Source organism: Argiope bruennichi, chromosome 10, assembly GCF_947563725.1.
Source record: "Argiope bruennichi chromosome 10, qqArgBrue1.1, whole genome shotgun sequence".
NCBI classification, from domain to species: Eukaryota; Metazoa; Arthropoda; class Arachnida; order Araneae; family Araneidae; genus Argiope; species Argiope bruennichi.
This window is the reverse complement of record NC_079160.1, coordinates 32771221-32795155: the sequence shown is the minus strand read 5'-3', so window position 1 is coordinate 32795155 and position 23935 is coordinate 32771221. Positions and strand designations below refer to the sequence as shown.

At 25.7% G+C, this 23935-nt stretch overlaps 1 protein-coding gene across 28 annotated transcripts in view; it reads right to left on the bottom strand.

Moving 5' to 3' along the window:
* LOC129987967 (basement membrane-specific heparan sulfate proteoglycan core protein-like) overlaps positions 1-23935 on the bottom strand; it is a 273803-nt gene that overhangs the window by 45622 nt on the left and 204246 nt on the right. For 25 of the 28 annotated variants that reach the window (XM_056095992.1, XM_056095993.1, XM_056095995.1 and 22 more), the window contains 27 exons: positions 23235-23411; positions 21683-21828; positions 21453-21564; positions 21160-21285; positions 19853-19980; positions 16608-16753; positions 15732-15805; positions 15474-15614; positions 15176-15358; positions 14337-14429; positions 14142-14225; positions 13748-13866; positions 12726-12951; positions 11769-11871; positions 10274-10347; positions 10049-10189; positions 8555-8755; positions 7942-8034; positions 7753-7836; positions 6810-7049; positions 6298-6411; positions 5331-5458; positions 3963-4049; positions 3812-3873; positions 1538-1822; positions 474-580; positions 196-370 (listed from right to left, as the gene is read on the bottom strand). In XM_056095992.1, coding sequence (XP_055951967.1) covers positions 196-370; positions 474-580; positions 1538-1822; positions 3812-3873; positions 3963-4049; positions 5331-5458; positions 6298-6411; positions 6810-7049; positions 7753-7836; positions 7942-8034; positions 8555-8755; positions 10049-10189; positions 10274-10347; positions 11769-11871; positions 12726-12951; positions 13748-13866; positions 14142-14225; positions 14337-14429; positions 15176-15358; positions 15474-15614; positions 15732-15805; positions 16608-16753; positions 19853-19980; positions 21160-21285; positions 21453-21564; positions 21683-21828; positions 23235-23411 — 3649 coding nt within the window. The remainder of the gene's footprint in view (positions 1-195; positions 371-473; positions 581-1537; positions 1823-3811; positions 3874-3962; positions 4050-5330; positions 5459-6297; positions 6412-6809; positions 7050-7752; positions 7837-7941; positions 8035-8554; positions 8756-10048; positions 10190-10273; positions 10348-11768; positions 11872-12725; positions 12952-13747; positions 13867-14141; positions 14226-14336; positions 14430-15175; positions 15359-15473; positions 15615-15731; positions 15806-16607; positions 16754-19852; positions 19981-21159; positions 21286-21452; positions 21565-21682; positions 21829-23234; positions 23412-23935) is intronic. The other 3 variants (XM_056096012.1, XM_056096018.1, XM_056096019.1) reach the window with 1 other exon arrangement.

Below are 23935 nucleotides of genomic sequence, written 5' to 3'. Positions count from 1 at the left end.
GAAAAAAAAAAATTAGTCTTCCTCTTATAATGATTTACTGAATTCATTTATTTTTAAAAATGAATTATTTCAATAGCTAAAATAAAAAATATTAAAAACTTTCATTCATTGGAAAATATCATGCCTTAAATAGCAGCAAATCTGAGATAATATAGTGTGGTAAAAAGCTTTAAAGAAGTATTTTATACAATATACCTTCAACTAAGAGAGTTGCTCTATCTTGTGCAACACTAGTAAGGTCAGATCCAGTGCAGATATAAGTTCCAGTATCTTCAGGTCTCACATTGGGAATAGTTAATACACCACTGGCTTCAGTAGCTTGTGCAGGCATTGCTGCACCTTCTTTGGTCCAGACTAGAGTATATGTTACCTGAAAATTATTAAATTTTTTAAAGAAATGGCAATTAAAACTTTGGAAATATGGGGAAAACAAGATTGGTTTAATATATAAGAATGCAGTATGGAATACTCACATCACTAACTTGGCTGACTCCAGTACATCTAAACGTTACAGTTGCACCAACTGGGAGACGCTGAGTACGTGGTTCTTCAACTCTAACACGTATGGTTGGGCTGACACCTTTATTGAAGAAAAATAAAAAGACTTTAGCATTCTAAAATCAATCGTTAGAAAAAATAAAATGACTACTGCCAATATTTAATAACTAACTAAAATTAATTTTGAAATCGTGGTTAAATACTAAAAAATAGGATTAGTGAAAATATTTTTGGCACATTACAAAAATATTAGTGTAAGACAAGTATTAGTAATAATTAATTTATAACAAACAGTTAATCTGTTAATCACATAAAAAGAAACACAAACATATGAAAGTTAGTATTTTTTTTTTTTTCACACCACATTAGTAGAACATTTTAAATAATCAGCAGGGTAATTTAAATTATAAATTAGATCATTTCTTTAAGATTATTACAGGAATATTTTGAGTATTTCATTAGATCATTTTGCAATGCAAATGATTTAACATTGCATCAAAAATTAATTATTAAATGCAAAAGAACTTTTGAGTTATAATTATTTTTTTAAACAAAATCTATTTAAAATATAAAGTTAATACTTTTTAGAACAAATGCTATAAATTAAACAGTAATGTGATAGTAAAAATCAAATATCAGCTACAATCAAATTTAAAAATTTCAATATAACTTTTAAAAATTCCTAACTAATAGAATAGAAACAACCATTTTCAATATAATTTGCACATACACATACTAATCCACAAAAACATAGCCTTCAAACACATGGAGTAGATCTACATCTAAACATCAAACACTAACAACAAGAGAAGAGATTGAACACAACAGCAAGTGTTGCTGATAAGAAAAAGAGCATCTACAAGAACTACGAAGAAGTTCAAATCAAGAAGGCTATTATAAAATAATAGCCCAGATCCTTCCAGAATGAAATTTCACATAAAGGCACGAACATTGAAGAGAATGTGTTAAGAAGCCACAAGATGTCTACAAAGTGCCAAAAAACGAATGCCAAAGTCCAACTATTCCACTGAATGTTTACCCAAAACGATCAGCTTGGAAACTTTCTGGATACTTCTGTTCTTAGCAATGGCTCGACAAGTGTACAATCCTTGGTGTTGTTTGTTGACATTAGGTATAGACAAAGTACTCTCAGTATCAGTATTTTTGATTCTAGCTCCAGATCTAGTATCAAAAATGGTGTCATTGTTTTGAAGCCAAACCACTCGATACGGAACGGTGCTAGTAATTAGGCAGTGAATTACAGCCAACTCTCCAGAGTTTTTCACAAGTACAGATGGTTGGACATTAACATCAAGCACAAATCCTGAAATGCTACTCTGTTATTATGAACAATAAAACAATCATGAAATGGTAGGAAAAAAACAAAAAATCATCAAAGTTAAGATATGAATGATTTAAATGATATACATGATATGGTATTAATAAAAAAGTTACATATTTATCAGAAAATAAATAAAAATATATAGTTCCTAAAAATAATATAAGTATGTTTGTTGGTCAAATGCTAGGTGTAGGGCTAACAATATCAAAATTGGTATAAATGTACATTAAAAATTAGACTTCAAGACGACTTTTTAAAATTTTAATTAATTGAAAAGAGGTTGCATATTTAACATTTCCACATGATAGAATATCATAGCACAAAACTAATTTTAATACTGTTTAAAAAAAATTTTAATAACTTTAATTTAATTGTTATACAAATTTTTTTGATTGTATAATTTTAAACTGCTTCATTATTGCAATAAAATTCATATTGTTTTCATTGTTTTATCAAATATTTAATCACTTGATATCCTTCCATTGCTGAAAGTTAAGGTAGATTTTGTTCATTACCTGAACAATTTATATGAGGACTAAGAAAGTAAAGATATAATACCATGAAAGGCAACATTCAATTTTCATACCGATTACCTAGGCATTTAAATTTTAATGGCACAATAATGGCATGAGTTTTGAATTTATTAGGGAATTTCATGTATATAATAAGCAGGTAAAGACTATTAAAATAGCAAAGTTTTAATGTCTATCACAATTTTATAACATGTTCACAGTATCATGAATTTCAATGCTATGCATAAAAAAGTGAATTGAAATTAAATATAGTCAATATTTAGAATTAATGCCCAAATACATTCAGAAAATTTGTATCATTCAAGTGATTCAAGATCTATAAGTAGATCAAAATCATATGATACATCAGAAGAGAGGAACAACAAATGATAGCCAAAGGCAGCTAGTTTTAATAAAAAAAAGCTTTAAATTCTTTTTATAAAATTTCCTTCACATTATTCTACCTGATAGCAATCAGAAAATATTATTCTCTTGCAAGTAACAATGGAATGAATATTATCAGATATTATTATATAAAGTCATTGTATAAAAATGTATGACATTGTATATATAAAATTTGTAAGTTCTTTATGCTAAATTATGTGTAAAATATTAAAATGTTGCTTTCTTTCTGCTGTTTGCTTGCCACACCATTAATCTTTATAAAATATAATACAAAAAGAACAAAAGATATGCTGTATATAAAATGTATAAAAGATATTGCAGTTACCATACGGGAAAAAAAATGTAAATCAGTCAAAAAATTGTATACCCATACACAATCAGATACATATGATATAAAAGAATAACAATTTGAAAAAAAATTAATGAACATAAATTATTTGGAATTTTCAAAGAAATATAAAAAAAAAATTACTGTAGCTATAAGGAATACTATTATAGAATATTTATTTGAAATCACTACTTTTTTAAAAATAAATGCATTATTTACAAACATTTTTTATGATAATGTTTTCAAACATCTTACAGAATTAAAATGGTAAATCCCATGTATAATTTATTCTTAATTCTTTTTTCCAGTCACATAAATTATATATATAAGGAATATTAAATTTAAAATTCAAAGGCATAGACAAAAAAATCAAAATTAAAAATTAAAAGCAAAATTCAAAGGTATGTTTATAAAGGTAATACATTACTACAAACAATTAATGACCAAATACAATTCACTCCAAGAATGTTCTAATGTCAAACAAATGGCCCAATAATAAATCTTTATGCTATTAATGTAATAATACAAAAATCATAATAAGTTATACTTCATCCTACCACAAATGCTTCATGAGAAAATAAAGATTTTAAATCTTATAAATAAAATTTTAAAAAATCACTCAAAATGCAATGCAAATTAACAATAAAATGAGTTGATTATTAATTCAGTTAATCAGTTTTGGTGAAGAGAAATTTAACAAATTTATAAGAATAATGAAAACATTACCTCCTGTAGGCTCACATCGACCGCCAGGTTGCACAGGAGTACCTCTATAACCAGATGCACACCTAAAAGCACACAATTTTCAGTAAAATATGAAACTAATAAAGCACCTCGAGTAATAAAAATATATTTAATAAATATCCAAAGTGTATACTTTTCACAGTTACGTCCAACATATCCAGGTGGACAAGCATTGCAAGTAGGCTGGCCATCATTATCAAGGAAACATGTTGGTGAAAACCTAAAATGGAATTATCATTTATGAAATAAAAAGAAAAAAATCGATACTATAATACAATAATAATATGCAATACCCTTGCCCTATCACATTAGTCTTTTGATAAAAAAAAAAAAAAAAAGATTTATTTACAGAGATTCTAAGTGGACTCTCTAAATTGGTATAAAAGGAATTATGATTCTATTCCTATAATAAACCAAAATATAAAGAGAATTCCATGTGACATCATAGCCTTTTCAGAACTTATAAATAACATAGTTGTTTGAGAAAATTAATGTTGATCTTTCTCTAGAGTTGTGCTCCAGAGTGAGCTGGAAGATGTAGATGTTGAATGCTATAATTTTTATTTAATAATAATTGTAAAATAAATTCATTATTTAAATTATTTAATAATGAACAACTGTAGACTTCTGTAAATAATTCAAATAAAAATAAAATTTCTAGGTGTATATTTTGCTAAGGTTTTATTATCTGTTTTTCATATTTTCTGGAATACTTGTGGAATAAAACATCATTTTCAATTATCCAGTTTATATCACTAAATTCATCAAGCACACTTTGGACAACTATTGTAAAAATACAAATAAGCTTTGAGATAGTCATACATAAGACTTCTTATAAAGAAAATATCTTAATTTCAAAAACAAATATCCATAATTTTAGGTGTTATTTCAATTTAATAATTTTCTAATAATCAACAGCAATTATCGTGAATAAAGAAAAATGTCTCTTACGTATCTCAATGAGAACAAAACTGAAAGAAGTTTTAACTGCTTTTCTTTGGAAATCAGTAATAGTAAATTTCATTCAGATATAATTTCTTAAAATTCAAAAAATATTCTTAAATAAAACAAAAGTTCATTTTTCTAATGATTTTTGGAAAATCCAGTTACTTCTAATTTATATTAGTTCCATCATCAGCAGTATAAATTATTATGAGCAGACCATCATTACATACATCGTTTTCCAACCAAACATTTAATATCATAGCTTTTATTTAGATCAATCGTTTCTAAAGATTTTTGAGGTGTTGTAAAAACACCAATAAATTTTAAAACATCAAAATATTGATTCAATATAATCCCAAAATCAAAGATAACAAAAACTTTGAACAAAAATGTTGATATCTAAATAAAGTTCAGAATACATGAAATTTATAAATATCACATTAAATCCCTTTTAACACTTATAGATTCAAAAGACAAAAAATAAACTAAGTATTAAATTCAATTAAGAAAAAGAAAAGAGTATAATAACATAAAACCTTAAATTATTAATACATACTGATTAGGAGGAGTAGTTAATGGACATGGGCATGGTTTACAGTCCTCAGGAGTTCCACGAGTTGCATCGCCATAAAATCCATCAGCACATCGTTCACAGCTCTCACCAACAGTATTATGTCGACAGCGCTATTTGCAAACAAATAACAAATGCAGAGACATGATTATTTTGAACTTAAATTTTGTCCAAACAGGAAAATAAAATTTAAGCCCTTGAATGTTGAAATGTTATTTACTTAAATGGCACATTCCATTTTGGTACAGTTTAATAATTTTGATTTAGTTTAAATTTTGTTGGGCATTTGAAACGTTTAAGGATTCCATATCATTCTTCTTTTCAATAATAAAAGCCCCATATCACTTTATAAATTCAAAAATATTATAACCAGATGCACAAACCAACTACACAAAAAAGATCCAGAGTCTATATAAGAATCCAGAATCTTTGTATAAAAATTAAGCAGATCTTAATTTTTGAAGCATTTTTAAGTGCAAATATCGTTTAAATTACCAATTTTATTTTTTTGAATTAAATTACCAATTTTATTTTATTTTATTTATTATTACTTTTCATCAAATAATAGATGAATGATTTTGATCTCAATATATGATAAAGTCTCTTGCTAGATATTTTAATAAAATAAGAAATAATGTACTGCAAACTTCCAACGAAATATATGTTTTGCAGAGAAGAAAGGAAAAGATCCCAAGTGCATATAATTAATTTTAATTAAAGTAAATTACTTCATTACTATTAAAAGTTAATCATTTTTAAATAATTAAAGAGGTAATGTTAATTGGCATTAACATATCAATTACGATTTTATTAGTGTTTATTTTAATCTCCTTCTCATTTTGCATACAAAGATCTCTACTAAAATTCATTACATTATTATTTTAGCTGAACCAAATAAAATTTTTAAAAATACATAAAAAATAAAAAGCATTATTAAATAACTATAACTCACCACACAGCTTCCAGTTGTAGCATCACATGACTCAGAATGGCCATTGCAGTTGCATCTAGTACATCGTCCAAGGCCAGGTCCACTTGCATCACGAATATAGCCAGGGGCACATTCCTTAAGAAATATGCATGAATTATCACAAAATCAAAATGTATAATTAAAAATATGGAGATAATATAGCAAAAAAAAAAAAAAAAAAACTAAGCATTTTCAATTTACAGATGTGATACAGAAAGTCTTTCTTTTATTATTATTAATTAAGAAAAGAGTGATAAATAAGAGAACAATAATAATGTACAGAAAAACAGTTTTCAAAAGTGAATAATTAACTCTTATTGCAAATTATTCCAATAAATATTGTTTCACAAGCATATTAATGCATGCATAAATTTAAAAGGGAAAGTCACTGAAAATAATTCACAGCAAAGTGAAATAAAAGGAAATATCATTACAACTAACTGCAAGTCAATATCTTTTAACATTATATGAATAAGTAGTTTCAAATATCTTACTTCACAAGATAATCCAATATATCCAGGTGGGCAGACACATTGTTCTACTTCTGTGGCTAAGCTTTGGCCAGTGCTTTGTGGAACGGAAGTGTCCATTTGCACATCTCTTAAAAGGGTTTGATGCATTCTATTATGGAATGAAGCACGGATTAAAAGAGCTTCAACATTGGCTAAAACCTTCATGAAATCTTCTCTAGTTGCAGATGTTGGCCCTCGGGAATCAACTCTCTGCCAGTTGGTCTGAAAAGAAGTTTAAAAATAAATCACAGAATAAAATACAATTAATCTCTGGTATCAGAAATCTAAGTGAATTAAGGTTTTAAATTATTACATTAGTCCATAACAATAAAAACACATTATCATATGGGAAAAGAGAAACTAATATGAATTACAAAAAAAAAAAATGTAATTAGTCAAGAAAATAAATAATTTAAAATATCAGCTAACATTAGCATAATCAATAAAGCAAGAATCGATAAAATAAATATTATTTAATGACAAAAAAAGAGAAAGACTGTAAAAATTGCATGCTGAAGTTATATGAAGATTCAATATATTCAAGAATCGCTACCTGGCAAAAAAAAATATTTGAATTAATTGCTTAGCTTCTCTTCATCAAAGTACCAAAACCAAGACAGCATGAAATTTGCTCATTAAAAAAAACATATGTATAAAGATGTATCAGCAGTTTTAGATATTCAAAAAATCCATTTGTGAGATAAAATAACACTGACTGATTGTATAATAAATAACAATAAAATTTGTAAAAAAATTAAACACTTTTTAATCCATACAAATAAAAAGCTTTATAAAAATTAAACTTAAAAGATCAATACAAATGACTATACATCAAAAATTATTTAAGATTTCAAATAACATTTATTATAACTTTAAACTTAAAAACATTTAATAAAAATAATTCAAAGAATTTTTTTGTACAAACCTCTCTCAATTCTATTTCAAATGTTCTGATTTCTTGAGGATTCAAGGTTGGAATGTTAACATAAAATACTGATATTCCATTACCCTAAATAAGTAAAGAAAAAATAAAATTATACAAAAAAAAATTCTTAAACATACCTTAAAAAGCACATAAAACAGTATTTAAGAAAAAAAATTAAAAAGAACATACGGTCATTTCTACATCAGCATCAGCATACAGATCACCTCCATCTCCAGCTAAATATTGCTGAGTATATTTTAGTTTACCGCCATATGAAGCAAGCTATGGACAAGAAAAAGTTATTAAAATTTGACCAAATTAAACCAAAATAAATTTTAGTGACACAATTCAGGGTAATAAATGGTGGCAAATATAAATCTGAGTGATATATTTTTATACTATCATTAGTTAAAAAATTACAATCATTTTGCAAAAATATTTTTAAAAATTGTCATACTAATCATAGAAACAAAACAAGGAAATTTTATGAAACCTAATTGTTAAATTCATATAAAATCAACTAAAAGTATTTCTGCATAGAAAGAGTTAACATTGCATAACAAACATATGTTGTTCTTTTTTATTTATACTTTCATACTCCTTAAATGCAATTTCAAATAGGATTAAAATAAAATGGCAATTTTTGACTACATCAGAAGCTGTCATAAAAGTATACTGCTATATTTTATGAAGAAAAAAGTCTATTGCAAAAAAAAAATGCAAATGAAATAATGTGAATATTTATTATCACTGTACTGATATTAATTAGTTAAAAAAAAACTTTAGAAATAAGTATACAAACCTTGTTGCCCAAAAACTGTGCAGGCAGAGACCAGAATAAAGTTTCTGTCTGTTCTGGCTCGCGAGGGAAGGATGTAAAGCTAACTTCATTCTGACTTGGATTGACTATAATGCCTTCAGTAATAGTTCGAGTTCTGAATCTGGATGTTAACTGGAAGTTATGGTTGTAAGGATCAGCCAGATCTTCCAGTCGCATAGCAATCTGTCAAAGGGGTAAAGAAGAGATTATAAATTATTTACTGATCTCAAGTTTATTTATGATAATGACAATTCAAGGTAAAGTAAGTGCAATCTACATGTTCACTGAGTAGAAAAAATTATTGTACTAAGTAATTACTAAGCAATCATTGTATTGTAATTATAGTACTTGTTAAAGTTCTAATTATTCCCATAATTGGTACATATAACATTTTTTTTTTAATTCATACCATATATTAACTTCTATATAGAGTTTTTAAGTCATTCCAAAAATGGTTTTAAATGACATTAGCAAAAGTAAAGAAATTAAATTTTATGGGGAGAAAAAAAATCAAAATTATTTTTTTAAGTTATTATAATTAAGATGTTTGCAAGTTTAAAATAAAATAAATCAATTAATTAAAAAAAAACAGTTGGTTAGAATTATTATTTTTTTCTTTTTTTTTTTACTTTACTAATAAGAATAAATTCACAAAATAAGAGCTAATTATAAACTACAAATTACTTCAGTTCTGCCATATATTTAATAATAACAGAATTGCAATTGATATTTAAATAAATAGTTTCAACAATGAGAGATATTAAACACTTATAAAGGCATGAAGTGAAAATGAATTTTGCCTATTATGGAATTTCTGAATGAAAAATAAATTTCTGTAATTAGTAATTGCCATAATTCCCAACAAAACCAGGCATTGAAACTATACAATAATTACACTTTTTTGTGAAAACTGCTGATTAATTTTTTTATTACTGCAGATTAAAGGTACAAAATCCAGCAGAAATTGTACTAAAAGGATTTATAAACAAGCATTAATATAAGCAGCATTTCATGAAAGGGCTTAAAATCCAATACATTGTTACAAAATTATTTCTTCTTACAAGTGCATCTTTTTTTTTTTATTGTAATAAACAAATTTATAAATATTTATGAAAAGAACAAGAAAGTTCTAACTCTATATTCAAGTCAAACCAAGAAAAAGATGTCAAAATAATTGATTTCCATACAGAGTGAAAGGGCAATCCTAAGTTAACATTTTTTTTTAATGCAAAATGTTTTTACACCATATTATTGGTCAGCATTAAAAAATTTGAAAAAAAAAACTTATACAAAATAAACACATAAAACAGAAAAAAAGAATTTTTTAAAAATATTATTATTCAAATTTTCAAAATAAGAATCCTAAATTTTAAAATGCAAGGAAATAACACATCAAATGGAGATACTTAACTGAACCTTTATTAAGTATAGGATTAAGTATAAAAAAATTCTGAAATTCAGAGTATTAACAAATACCTGACTTCTGTAATAAGAGCTACTACTACACTGCTGTGTCACTCCAAAACAGAAACAAGGAGCACAACCTTCTGGATTACGAGATTCTAAATTGAAGAAGCCTTCTTTGCATTGATTACAGTTCCTTCCTTGAACATTTGGCTAAAATAATGAAATAACAAAATAAGCACTACTTAAAAAGAACAAAATCTCTTGGAAACTGTAAAAAAAACAACAGATATTTACCTTGCAAGGACAATTATTACGATAGTCACATTCTAAACCTAAGCTTCCTCGTGAATCACATTGACAAGTTGGTTCTAAAGTAAAGGAAAAATACATAAATGATAAATATAATAATAATAATAATATAAGTTGGCAATTTAATTTTAAAAGATTTTTAAAAGGCAATTAGTTTGTGATGAATATTTGGTTTGAAAACATAAAATTCAATGACTGCACCTTTACAAATAATGATATATAATAACACAAATATAAAAGTTTACATAAAAAAATTAATTAATTAAAAGTAAATAATGTCCCTGATTAGAAATGCCAGATTAAATTTATGAAAAATTAAGTTTCAATGGAAGAAATTTCTATCTCACAACTCTCTGAAAAAACTATCAAGGGATTTTATAATAAAAATTAAAAACTTTAACTTGTATGATAAATACTTTTCAGACAATAAACTATAGATATTATTGCTATAAATATATATATTGAAACTTTTTTTCAAACTATTCAGCAAATTCCACAGAATAAAGATAATTATTTAAGTAGCTTGATATCGCCAGATATATTCAATTACTAGCTCAAAATTTTTCTTAATTACTCTACTTATTGAAAATTAACAATATAATGTCATGAACATTAAAATAGAAAGATACCTAAAATTTTTGAGCAAAAATATAAAGCATTTTTTGTCATTATTAGCAAATTAATTAGTAATTTTCAATAGATGCATATTGTAACATATATAATGAATGTTTTTAAAAAGACAAATGCAATTCTGGAATATCATTCTAATTTTTATTCCATTAGCTGGCATGATCCCAATTTTGAGCATTTTGGAATTTTATATACACCATTTGAAGCCAAAAATATATCCGATACACCTGGCTGATAATTTGTTGTTGTTTCTTATCCTCAAAAGATCTGACATATGTCAGATCAACTCCAGTAGGTTGTTGACCGCCAAGAAATCTAATAATAAGGAGATCAGATATTAAGTCTCCCTTAGAAAGTTCGATGCAACCAAAAATACTGATAAGACTCATTTTAATTCTATATATATACATCAGTTAATATTGTGTATAGCAGAAAGTATGCATTCTGGGTTTTGTTTCTTTACAACAAGCAAACAAATTTGAAATTTGTCAGTAAGTTGAATAGAATAGAATTGTCATATTTAAAGCAACATATTTTTGGTTTTTATAATATAAGGAAATAACATACATAAATATATAATTTAGAGGTTATAGTAATAATCAATAAAAAAAACCTAAATATTTTGTTTTTCAAATGATTTTATTAATCATTTTATAATGATTAATAAAATGCCCATTTTTAAAATTATCAAATATTTTCAAAACAAAACATATTTTGGATATAATTATACCATCACACAACTTTCAGTATATAACTTATCCAGCCAAAAAAATTTCAACAGTTCATTAATCCATTAATTGCCAAAGAAAATGCATTACATAAAACTACATATGTTTTAAAAAATTCTCACCGATAGCTGGCTGGCAATCATTTGGTGTTCCTCCACTGGCATCTCCAACATATCCATTCAAACATTCTTCACAGAAGTCACCACCAGTATTATGTTGGCAATTCTTTAAAAAAATATATCAAATTAACATTTTAAATATCCAGATGGAATAAGATTAAACTAGCTATTCATAATGATGTATAAAATAACACAGAAAAGTTTAAATTACACAACTTTCAAATATTTATTTATTTATTTTTGTAATGTATTAATAGAGATTTTTCAGCAGTAATGGTTTTCATTCCCTAATGCCAGGAAGTCGCAGTTAATACATGTAAAAACAAAAAAAAATTAACTTATTTTAGAGCAAAATTTTGAGAGACGACATTGACTGATGATTAAGATCAAACTTATTTCAAAAGTTTGCTCTATTGATTATTTCCACAGTGCAAGAGAATATGTTTAATGCATTTTTTTTTATTACAGAAATCACAGCAAGAGTTGTGATTTAGTCCAAATATATTCTGCTGGGCTGGAATAATAATCAACAACAATTGGAGAAATATTTAGGCACATTATTACATCCCCTCTCCCATTTTTAAGCCACAGTGGCAAGAATAAAATGGAATCAATTCTTTGTACTAGCTATTTTGATAAATTTGGTACATATTTAAAATGGTAATAGTCATTAATAATGAATCACAAAATTTCAAAAACACTAATTCTATTTAAAAGCTGTATGTAATCATGATCTATTTTCAAGCCCCACTATAATTACTTTTTAAATCATTTAAATAGATCTATATTAGAATTCAGCAGGGCTCATTCCATACTTCCTTCATAATATTAGTTTGTTCTACTGCATATCTTAAACAATGTAAATCTATAAAAAAAATCCATGGAAAAAACTTTCTCAGATGCATATTCCTTTTCAATTATAATTTACAATCCAATCTATAGTTTTAAATAAATATTTACCCTGCATATTCCTGTTTCAGGATCACAATCACTGGAATGACTGTTGCAGAAGCAAGGTTCACACAAACCAAGATAAAGGCCAGCACCAGATCTTGTATAACCAGCATCACAGTCTTCACAAGATAATCCAGAGTAACCAATTGGGCATCTGCACTGTTCCACAGCAAGAGCTCTAGGCCCATCTGTAGGTCGGTCAACCGCAATGGTGAATGACACATCAGCTAGACTGTTTAGAAAAAATGGTTGAAAATTTGAAAAGAATTGTTGCATCTAAAAATCATAATTTATAAATTAATTTCGGCTTCAATGTTTTAAATTTTTTTAAAAAGTCTGCATAATTTTAATATTTTGTTTCAAACACTAGCATTCAAGATAAAATATGAAATTATTTTTTTAATATTTCCCATAAAATTTTGAAAATTATTTTAATTTAAATTCTAGTTCTGAAAGAATGAATATAGATAAATAATAAATTCAGTGATTAGTTGAGTTAAATAAATAATGAAGTAATATTTAATAGACAAATTTCTCAACTTTCTTATGTAGAAAATATAAAGTACCAAATATTACTTTCAATAATTAGCATCAAACCAAAATGAATTATGGGATTACGTTTCTGAAGGAAACTCTAAAGAGCAGTTATTTAGTTAGTGAAGCAAATGAATTTATTTATCAACATAAGAATATCTAAAACTCTGCCATAGTTGCAAGTAGATCATTATAATGTTTCAATCACCATCACCATTACACTTCTATAATAAAACCTAATATTTCAAAAATATAGTATTTCACCACAAAAGCAGAAATACCATTACCTTTCAAAGAAAAATGCATTCGTAGTAATTATTTTTTTTCTTAAACTAATTCATTAAATTAAAAAAAATACATTTCTTCCAATGAAACAAAAATGCTAACATCAGCAACCAACTAATGTCTAGATAAAGCAAATTAAAAATAAATGTAATGTTTTTACAGCAGTAATATCATAATATATTATCTACTCTAAGTACTTAAATAAATACCTTGCAGATGTTGTTCCTCCAGTATAAGTTGCCTTTATCAATATGGCATCTAAATCAGCTAAGGTCATTAGTAAATGCTCTCTGGTAGCAGGTTGTCCATCTGAACGCAGCCATGATGTCTACATAAATATTAAATTTTAAAAAAATACATTAAAAATAAAAAATTTTCATATAAAATATGAAAATTAATATATTTACAACTGGCATGAAGGTTAATTAAATAAGTAACCTCAAAAATTATATTTTATTTACAAGAAAATTCTAAGGTTTGAATATCAAAAAATAAATGCAAATTACTGAATCTAATATAAAACATTTTTTAAAAATTGAGATAAATTTTATAATTCTTAAATATTTTATATTAATAATCACAAAAGAATTTTGAATTTCTTACCTCATACATTGGAATGGAAATAGAATGTAAAGATGATGGTCGGATCAATTCTGGATGTCTATATACTAGGACAATGCCATTTCCCTAAATTAAGAAAGCAATTTCAATAAAAACAACACAAGAAAATTAGCAACAAAAAAAGGGGGGGGGACAAATCCACATTGTTTTGTTATTGAAAATAAAATCTCAATTTACCATGATCTGTACATCAGGATCCAGATTTGGATCGGCTCGACTTCCTGGCACATACATAACTGTATAATTAAGTCTTCCTCCATAAGCTGTGACCTTGAGAAGAAAAAAAATCAATATTGAATCAAAATTATTATAATATCAATATATATATTAGAAAATGCAGATGAAAAATAAAACATGAATTAAATAATATAATTTTCTCATGAAGTAAGTCTAAAGTTTACCACAGACCAAGTCAGCAACCTCTAAATTTATACTTATGCTCTTTTTTTTCTTTCTTTCTTTTATTGTTATTAGCAAAAGTTTATACTTATTATACTATCTATAGCATAAAATAGAATAAATGCAGTCATAAAATTGGATTTCTTTCCAGTATCTGCCATCAGTACAAAGAAATAATGTTTATTTACATTTGAAATAGATGTCTGTTAGAATATATTATTTCATAAAAACATCATAAATATCATAAGCTTTCAGAAAGAAATATAAGTTACAATTTAATCTTTTTCTGAAACTTTTTTTTTAAAAAACTAATTCATTTTTTTATTTAAAAAAGCATAAAATATTACTAAAGTTTACTGAAATTATATTCAAATTTTAAAATTCCATTTAAACTTTTGAGATATGCATTAAATAACACATTCTAAAAATAATTATTGTGGGAGGGGTTTCAACAATCTAGTTACAACTTTTCAAGGTAGACGGGTAGTTTTTTTTTTTTTTTTAATGATATAAGCACCTAATAATGTTTTCGGTACTAATCTCAAAAACTTATTTTTTAACAATCTTTCATTCAACAAAAAAAAAAAAAAAAGAAACAGAAAAAAGAAATATCTTACTTTATCTCCCAAAAATGAAGGTGGCATTTTCCAATAATACGTCTGTGCTGGTTGAGTGGCAAAATTTCTAAACACCAATTCTCGATTTCGAGAGTCCACTTGTAAATTTTGATTGATATTATAGCTTCTTAGAATGTTCGTAAGAGTCACACCTTGAGAACTGCTTGTAAAACTTAAAATAATCTAAATAAATGAGAATTAAGACTTATCACTGCAATGCAATATAATGATTTAACAGTACATGATCTAAAACAGCTAACATTAAAGCTATAATTGCAAAAAATTGTAGGATACTTACTTCATCTCTATACCAAGTACTACTTGAACATGTTTCGGTAATGCCCATGCAAAAGCAATCAATGCAGCCAAGTGGAGATTCAGAATTCAAATAGAATGTGTGAGGTTTACACTGATCACAACGGGCTCCAGTCACATATGACTAAAATAAAAAAGTTAAAGGTAAATATAATTGCTTATATAACAGTTAATAAACATTTACATTTCAAACCAATAATAAAAGAAATATTCATACTCTAAGTACATATAAAAAAAATACCTTGCACTGACACAATCCTGTTGTTCGACTAGGATCAGGAGTTAAGCTTCCAACAGGGTCACATTGCAAACCACCTTGCAAAAAAATTAATCAAAGATGAAATTAAAAAATGAAATTTTAATAATAATACAAATTGATTTTTATTTGATTAATTTATTTTATTGATTCAACAATTTTTAATTTTCTTCAAACAGATAAATATATAAACATATGACAACATCTCAAAAACATAGTTTTTATCCTCAATAGAATCTTATAAACATAATTAAGTCAATGATTACACTAATCACAAACATAGTAAAATAGCAATTTATTTAATAATTCAGACATTATTATTAATCCTCTGAAAATGATAATTTCATCATATAAGTTATTATTTTCCAAAAATAACATTGAATTTTTAAGCTAATAAAAAAAATAAACATAAAGTAAGAAAACATTTATGATAAATTTTTCTCTAATTTGAGGCACAAAACCAACCATGTACATATATAGCAATTTAATTTTTTTTTGTTTAAATAGATTCAATATTAGTTTCAATCAATTTTTTTTCTTTTATTAACTACAAAATAATTCATTCTTCTCATTTCTTAACAAATAAATAATAAATTAAAATTCTGAATAAAATATTATTAAATTCCAGAATTTAAAAGAGAGAAATTTGCATATTTGATTATTCCATAATGAATGCACAGTAGATTTGCTAAATTTGAACATTTAAGATTGATCTGCAATTCTTAACATCAAAAATTACAAAAAAAATTTATTGTGATGATACTTGGTGCATTTAGAAATATCAAACTAAGTATGATTTTGATTAAAATATTAAAAATGTATTATTTTCTATATTATAAGAACTACGAAAAATGTATGTACCATGCACTCTGCAACTGCCACCTGGAATATTAGGATTGCCATCATAACCTGGCCCACATCTTTCACACCTTCTGCCTTCATAGCCAATAGGACAAGCATCGCACGTCACTTGTCCATCAGTATCAAGTACACAAGTTGGTGAGAACCTGATTAAGAATTTTAATAAGACAACAGAAAGGAAAAAAATTCACATAGCTTAAAAATATTATATTATATATTTTAGATTGTAGATACAAGATTGGATTATGTATTGTTTTAGAATAAACAATAAGTTTCAAAAATTAATTTTTGAATATATATATATGTTAATATTTTCAAATAAAGGCTCTTCTTAAAGGGCTTTTTTCAATTCATAAAAGCCATTCAAACTTCTTTTTAATTTCATGTAAGTAGCACAGAAGAAATTCTCTAAACTTTTATAAAAAATAAATTTTAAAAATCCATAACAATAATTGTTAACTAAAATGTTCTCAATAATTAAAAAAAAAAAGTTAAGAAAATTATAGCTGTAAAGAATAATTGAATTCTAACAATAATATTGAATTCTAACAATATTAAACATATTTCTTCTATCAAACAGTTTTTAGTTTATAATGCACTAATTATCAAAGCTGAAAAGGAAGTAAACCACCTTGAGCAAATATTAAAAAGGTTTTTAATGGGAAAAAAAAAAAAAGATTTGTGTAGCGTTAAATGCATTTTGCCCTTAATTTAAGCTCCATAATGTTGCAATTAAAGTGAAATAACATAACTTTTCAAAAACACCTAGTTCCCATTTAAAATTTAAATATAATTGCACAAAAAATGCAAAACTTGACAATTCTTGATAATTACAAAAAAAAAAAAAAAAAAAAAAAAATCAAATCAAATAATAAAAAGATTGGCATGACACAAAATCCAGAAAAAAATACTGAAAGAAATTTGTGATAATGCATAGAACCAATAACAGGTCACATGTAAAAATGAAAGATTGTTTCTTTTAAGTAAATAGATGAAGAACTATAATAAATTATTGACAATGTATAAATTTATGAATATTATAAAACCATCACAACCAAAATCACAATAAAAAATTACATACACATTGTAAATCGCTTTGAAAACAGGAGGAAATTTAGTCAGGAAATTAATTTAAATTCTGTCTTCCTTTTTTTTATATATATTTATTATTATTATTATCTTATCAGAGCCGCAATAGTTAAAACTAAGAGTTAGGATCGATTTAGGAAGTATGGAAATCCTTTGGAAATAAATATTAGTTAACAACCCTGATTTCCAATAAACTTGCACCAAAGAATTTTCCCTTTTCTGTATTTTCAAACCTGGTGTAACTTTTAAATAAAATGTGAATTTGAAAAAGAATAATGCATTAACAAACTATACATTTAGTTTTATAATTTTCAGAGTAATCTGTCTGAAAAATTTTGACTTTTTCTCTTAATAGTGTAAAAATAAATTTGAATTAAAAAAAACTTATCTAAAAATGTTACTTATCTAAGTGGGATTCAAGATTAGATTTTAAAAAATGATTATAAGAATTACTTTTCCCTAGGATTTAGTTAAAACCATTTTTTTAAATTCTAATAATTTAGTGCTAAAAGGGTAAAAAAGATAGCTTTCTTAAAATATTAACAGTTTTGTGTCTCTTAATACTATCTAGTCATGTGTCCTGGCTGCTCCGCCCTATTTAACCACTGAATAGAACCAAAAACGGACAGTACTATGGTGTGAAACTCCCTAAGTTCAAAGCCCAATTGAAAGAAATTGGTCCATTCAATCAAAGGCTGACCATGTTAAAGGTTTGAAGGCATATACAATAATAAGATGTGATAAATATACAACATATAATATTTTTTTTTTAATTTAGGAAGATGTACTAATCGAACCTTTATCTCTGATACAATCATATATAGTGTGACTATTATTTAAAGAAATGACACCTAAATTAGTCTGGACTCGAAATTGGAATTTCATTAAAATAAAATAAAAATCTTCCATCAGTTCAGAAATTCACAATTCTGCCATTGAGCAGTCAAATAAATTGTAGTCATTTTGGAAATTAAGGTAAAAAATTAACCCCTTCCCTGTCTGTCTTTTGTTGAAGTAGATGAAAGCTGTTAAAAATAATAATTAAAGGTGCTTACTCATATGTAATAGAAATAATATTTTTAAAGCTTGCTCAAAATATCAAATTGTACCTTCATATAATAATTTTTATTCCCCATTTATAAGTGATAAAAATTGTGTTATCCTCTTCCAACAAAGTACATCAATATAAAATAGAAAAAATAATTTATAATAGCATACAAGTGGTAACCATGCAATGTTTCTCAGTTAATATAATGAATGGTATCATGCTGAGGAGCTACATAATATAATGAACAAATAATGGCATTATAAACACTAAATCATGGGATCACATTTTTATACAAGGAATGAAGGGCTTTACTATAATACATTTAAGAGGTATTACTATTTGAAAGACTTGTCACATGGAGGGTCTGACAACCATGCTGGAATATTACATCATGCAATAAAACACCTATATATTTATGTTAGTGTTACCATTCAGAATGCAAGGCATGACTTCTGGAGTCCAAGAGACTGACATAATGCAGAAAAGAAGAAATTACTTATTTCATTCAAATCATGTTAGTCATAGGTAATTGCTCTGGAATACATTTTCATACATGTATAAACAAATCAAACGAAATATGAGTCTACATTCTATTTCTAATTTGAAAAAAAAACTGGTTAACTTATTTCAGTATTTAAAAGTACAAAAAAAGTGTTAAAAATAATTTTTTTTACTTGAGCCTATACATACAAAGTAATAGGATTAATATTAAAAAAATAAATGTATTGAATTGTATGTATTGGTGCACACAAAAATTAGGTTATAAAGAATTTAACCTACTTCAATTAAAAGAAAATTGTATAATGCGATGCTAAAATTATGAAGGATTTTAATGCTAAGAAATTTAGAGGGAAAAAAATGAACAATTTTGTATAATTCTAATGATTTTAAAACTATACGGTTATAATTTTTAAATAAAATTTTTAGAATTAATTATTATTTCCTCGAATAAAATTATGCATAAAAAAAATCTTATCTTCCATCCAACACAGGTAATGCTAGGATGAAAGAGGGCAATGATTTTGTACAATTAAAATATAAAGCAAATAAATCTTCTAATAAACAAATTGTTCATTGAAAATTTAAAACGTAATTTAATGCTACATACTGGTTAGGGGTGGTAATCAATGGACAAGGGCATGGTTGACAATCTTCAGGGGTGCCACGCCTTGCGTCTCCAAAATAACCTCTCCTGCAACGCTCGCATTGCCGACCTTCTGAATTATGTCGACAATTCTACAAGGAAATAAAAAAAAGTAATTTTGCTATCTCTTCTCATAAAATTAGACTTTCAATTCCATAAATTTAAAAGCATTAAAAAGAGAAAGACAACAGTATTCAGATTAAAAAGAACTAATATATATATATATATATATATATATATATATATATATATATATATATATATATATATATATATATACAAATTTTTCTCATACTCAATCCATTAGCACTTAAGAGATTATAAAAAAAAATATATTGTGATACCTCCATATTTCAAATTTCCAAACCCAAAGTTTTTTCCTAGAATCTTAAACTTTCAATATAAAATATTTTTGATATGTTGAATAAAATGTCCAAATATTTTTAAAAAAATGCATAAAAATATCTACTGCAATAATTGAAGCGGCCAATGATTTCCTTCATAAAAAGTCATATAAATTAAACAGAGATGGGGATTCTGCTTCACTGATTTTTTTTTGCAATAGTAATTTTTGGAAGATCAGAAATCATTTATGAAGAAGTAATAAACAATTGCTAGTAAGTCATATGTCAGGTTTTGATCTATGAATCTCTTTCCTAGTTTTGAATGAGATTTTTATTTAAAATTTCTTATAGTGAGTGCAGTCCCTAAACAGAAATCTGAAACTGTAAAAGAGTAATTCAACTTAATGAAAAAAATTTAAAAATTAAAAACCCAGCAAAAAACAGTTCAAAATTTTGATAATTAAGGATGAGAACTTTTTGAAAAATTGTCATTTGGAAACATATTTTACAGTAAATTTCCTTGATACAAAATTTTTTTCAAGTTTTCTTTAAATCTAAAAATTTTATTATGCATAGTTGCTTTTAGTAAGAAAATGATAAAGATTTTGTGATAGAAATTTCAATATTCAGAAATGGCTAAGTATCTGAACTTCAATAAATAAAATTTTTTCCCAGGAATGTTTATGCTCATTATATAAAAGTTTGGTTTTAATATTAATAATGATTACAATATATAGTTAGCAATAGTAATAATTTAAATACAACTCAGCAACACAGTAATTAAATATTTTATTAATAAAATTAGGTTATTAATAAAAATCAATATTATTTTCAATATACTATACATTCAACATTTCGATTAGAGAAAATTAATTAACGAACCTTTCAATTAGTACATGATAAATGACATAAGAAATATTTCATTACCAAGCATTCCCCAGACACTGGATCACATAAACTGGAATGGCCATGACAATTGCAAGGAACCCTAGATGGTACACAATCTCCGAGTCCTGAGCCAGTCTTTCTTCTAGAGTATCCTTCGGCACATTCCTAAAATAATAAACCATTTATATCGATAAGGTTGAAAAAAAAACAATTAAAATTCATTATGCAGATATTGAAATTTAATAGGTTCAGCACGAGCTTCATCAAACAGTCTGTTAGAAACAATTTATTAGTATTCTATAGAATATATTCTATTCAAGACAAGAACTTACTTCACAAGAATTTCCAGTATAACCTTGAGGGCAAGAACATTTTTCAACAAACACTGCTTGAGGAGCAGATGGATCAGAAAGAGATGCTGAATCCATTTGGAAGTTGAGAATACTGAAAAGTATTCAAAATTTCAATTATCAATAACATTTAATATACTTAAATATATGAAGAGGATTTTTTTTGTATAATAAAAACAATCAAGAATTATTTAAAGTTTCTTTCTATATACCTGGAATGTATCATTTCATCATCGTATGTAGCACGGACATAAAATGCTTCAATATTTTGAAGGACCATCATAATATCTTGCCGAGTTGTCACATCACCGAAAGAAACATCACCACGACCTTGAGCTTCACTTTTGTGCCATTCACCCTATAATTAAAAATGCAAACAGTCACATTCTTTTCTTTTAATCTCAAAATAATACTAAAAAAATACTCAATATGCTCAATAACAACAATTTGATTCTTTCAAAGTGAATTTGAAACAACTACGAAAAAAAAGAAAAAGCATAAATATGCCTACCCCATAAAGAGATTAAGTTTAAATGTGTTTAACCAGCAAGCAAATGATAGCTAAATATTTTTAAAATCTAATCATTATTTTAATTCAGCAGCAGCAGTGGAAGACAGATTTGAAAAAAGCAGGTGAGTATTTCTGAGAAACAACAAAAATTTTAGCACAAAGCAATTTCTAAAATACTGAACAACAAAAAGTAAGATGCTAACTATTCTAAAATTAAATAACCTTTCCTCATCAATCTCATTTGAATTTTTATAAAATATTACAATACACAAACTTCCTTTTAAAATGTTAAACTATCAAAACAAATGGAAAATATACAAGATAGAAAATATTTATCCAAGTTTATGAACAAATCAAATTCAGTAGAAAAATCAGTAAAATCTCTCAAATTTAATCATTAACTGAACACATTCAAGCTATTATCCATTTATTGAATTAAAGCTTTATTAGCACTTAAACCAACATAATTAAACAGTCTAAAATTATAATCTTATGGATGTTTGAAATTGGTTCCATCAATGATACTTTAAAAAACTTTATACCAAAACACTTATCTTAATAAATAGTTGTTTTTGCAATACACAATAGAAACAAAAACTATATGATTACATTTTTCCAAAATTATTTATTGTATAAGAAGCAGTTTACTGAGCAAGAATTGAAAATTATTTTAACTAAATACAGTTTGTAATGCAGAATCTAAAATATGTAAAAAGGTGATAAGTTTTCAATTCCATAGTGCTGCACTCAGTTTATGTACATTTATTGGCAGCAAAGGTCAGAGGAAGAGAAACAATGAACCTTATTTTTAAACATTTCATTACTAATATGGTCAAATCTGACCATGCAAGTTCTACATTGTGGGCCAGTTTCTGTTTCAAATGAAGATCACAGCATGTATATTTCAATTATCATTATTGATACCCTTACAACCTGCACCTCTCTTTGAAATTCGAGAAGTTTAAGGCTTACAGCAATATTAATTTCAATTCATTTATAAAAATTGCTGTATCAACTTAAATTTTTAAAACTCTTAAAACAACTTACAAATATTGAAATTATTCTTTTAATGCAAATTACTTATTACAAGATATTTCTTATTTTATAAATGGAATTTTATCAGAACTTTCTTGAAGCATTCAAGTTTCTTTTGTAGTACATTATGATTTGTGGGAGTACCAATAATTCCTTCAATAGAATTGCCAAATAAAAATAGTATCATAATAATCAAAATAATGTTATTAGATATTTACCTCCCAGAAACGAACTTCAACACTGTTATCTCGTTGAGGTCCAAATGGTTGTTTCATAACATGATACAAAGTCAAATCATTTCCTTTTAGTATAATATCAGCTATATTTGGAGTGCTTCTTGGGAAAGGCGCCGAGTATCTAAACATGTAGCGAATGTAGCCTCCATAGCTGTTCAACTGGTGGAAACAAAAATCAGTTAATTTTGATTGAAACACATAAATTTACTTAAATTTTAATAACAAAAAATTCAATTCACATTGAAACTAAATTACGAATCAGCTAATTTTAAATTTAATAAATAAACACACAATTAAATCGTCTTATATTAATTGAAAATGAAAAAACAATCTTAATTATCTTAGTTTAAAAAAGAAAATGCAAAAATTAATATAATTTAGTACATATAAAATAAACATCTATATAAAGCAAAAAAAATTTTAAAAAATTTTTATTACAGACATTAAATAGTATATGGTTATAAAATATATCACAATTTTGATATAATAAAAACACAAGATAGTCAAATATATAATTTAAAAAAATCAAAATATGAATAAGAACAAGTAATATAATAAGACTAATAACTTCAAATAATATATTTTGACTATTTTAACAAAGCTTATTGTAACATCCAAAATTTACATTAATTTTTTTTAATTAATCTAATTATCATTTAACAAACATACAAGCTATTTTTTTA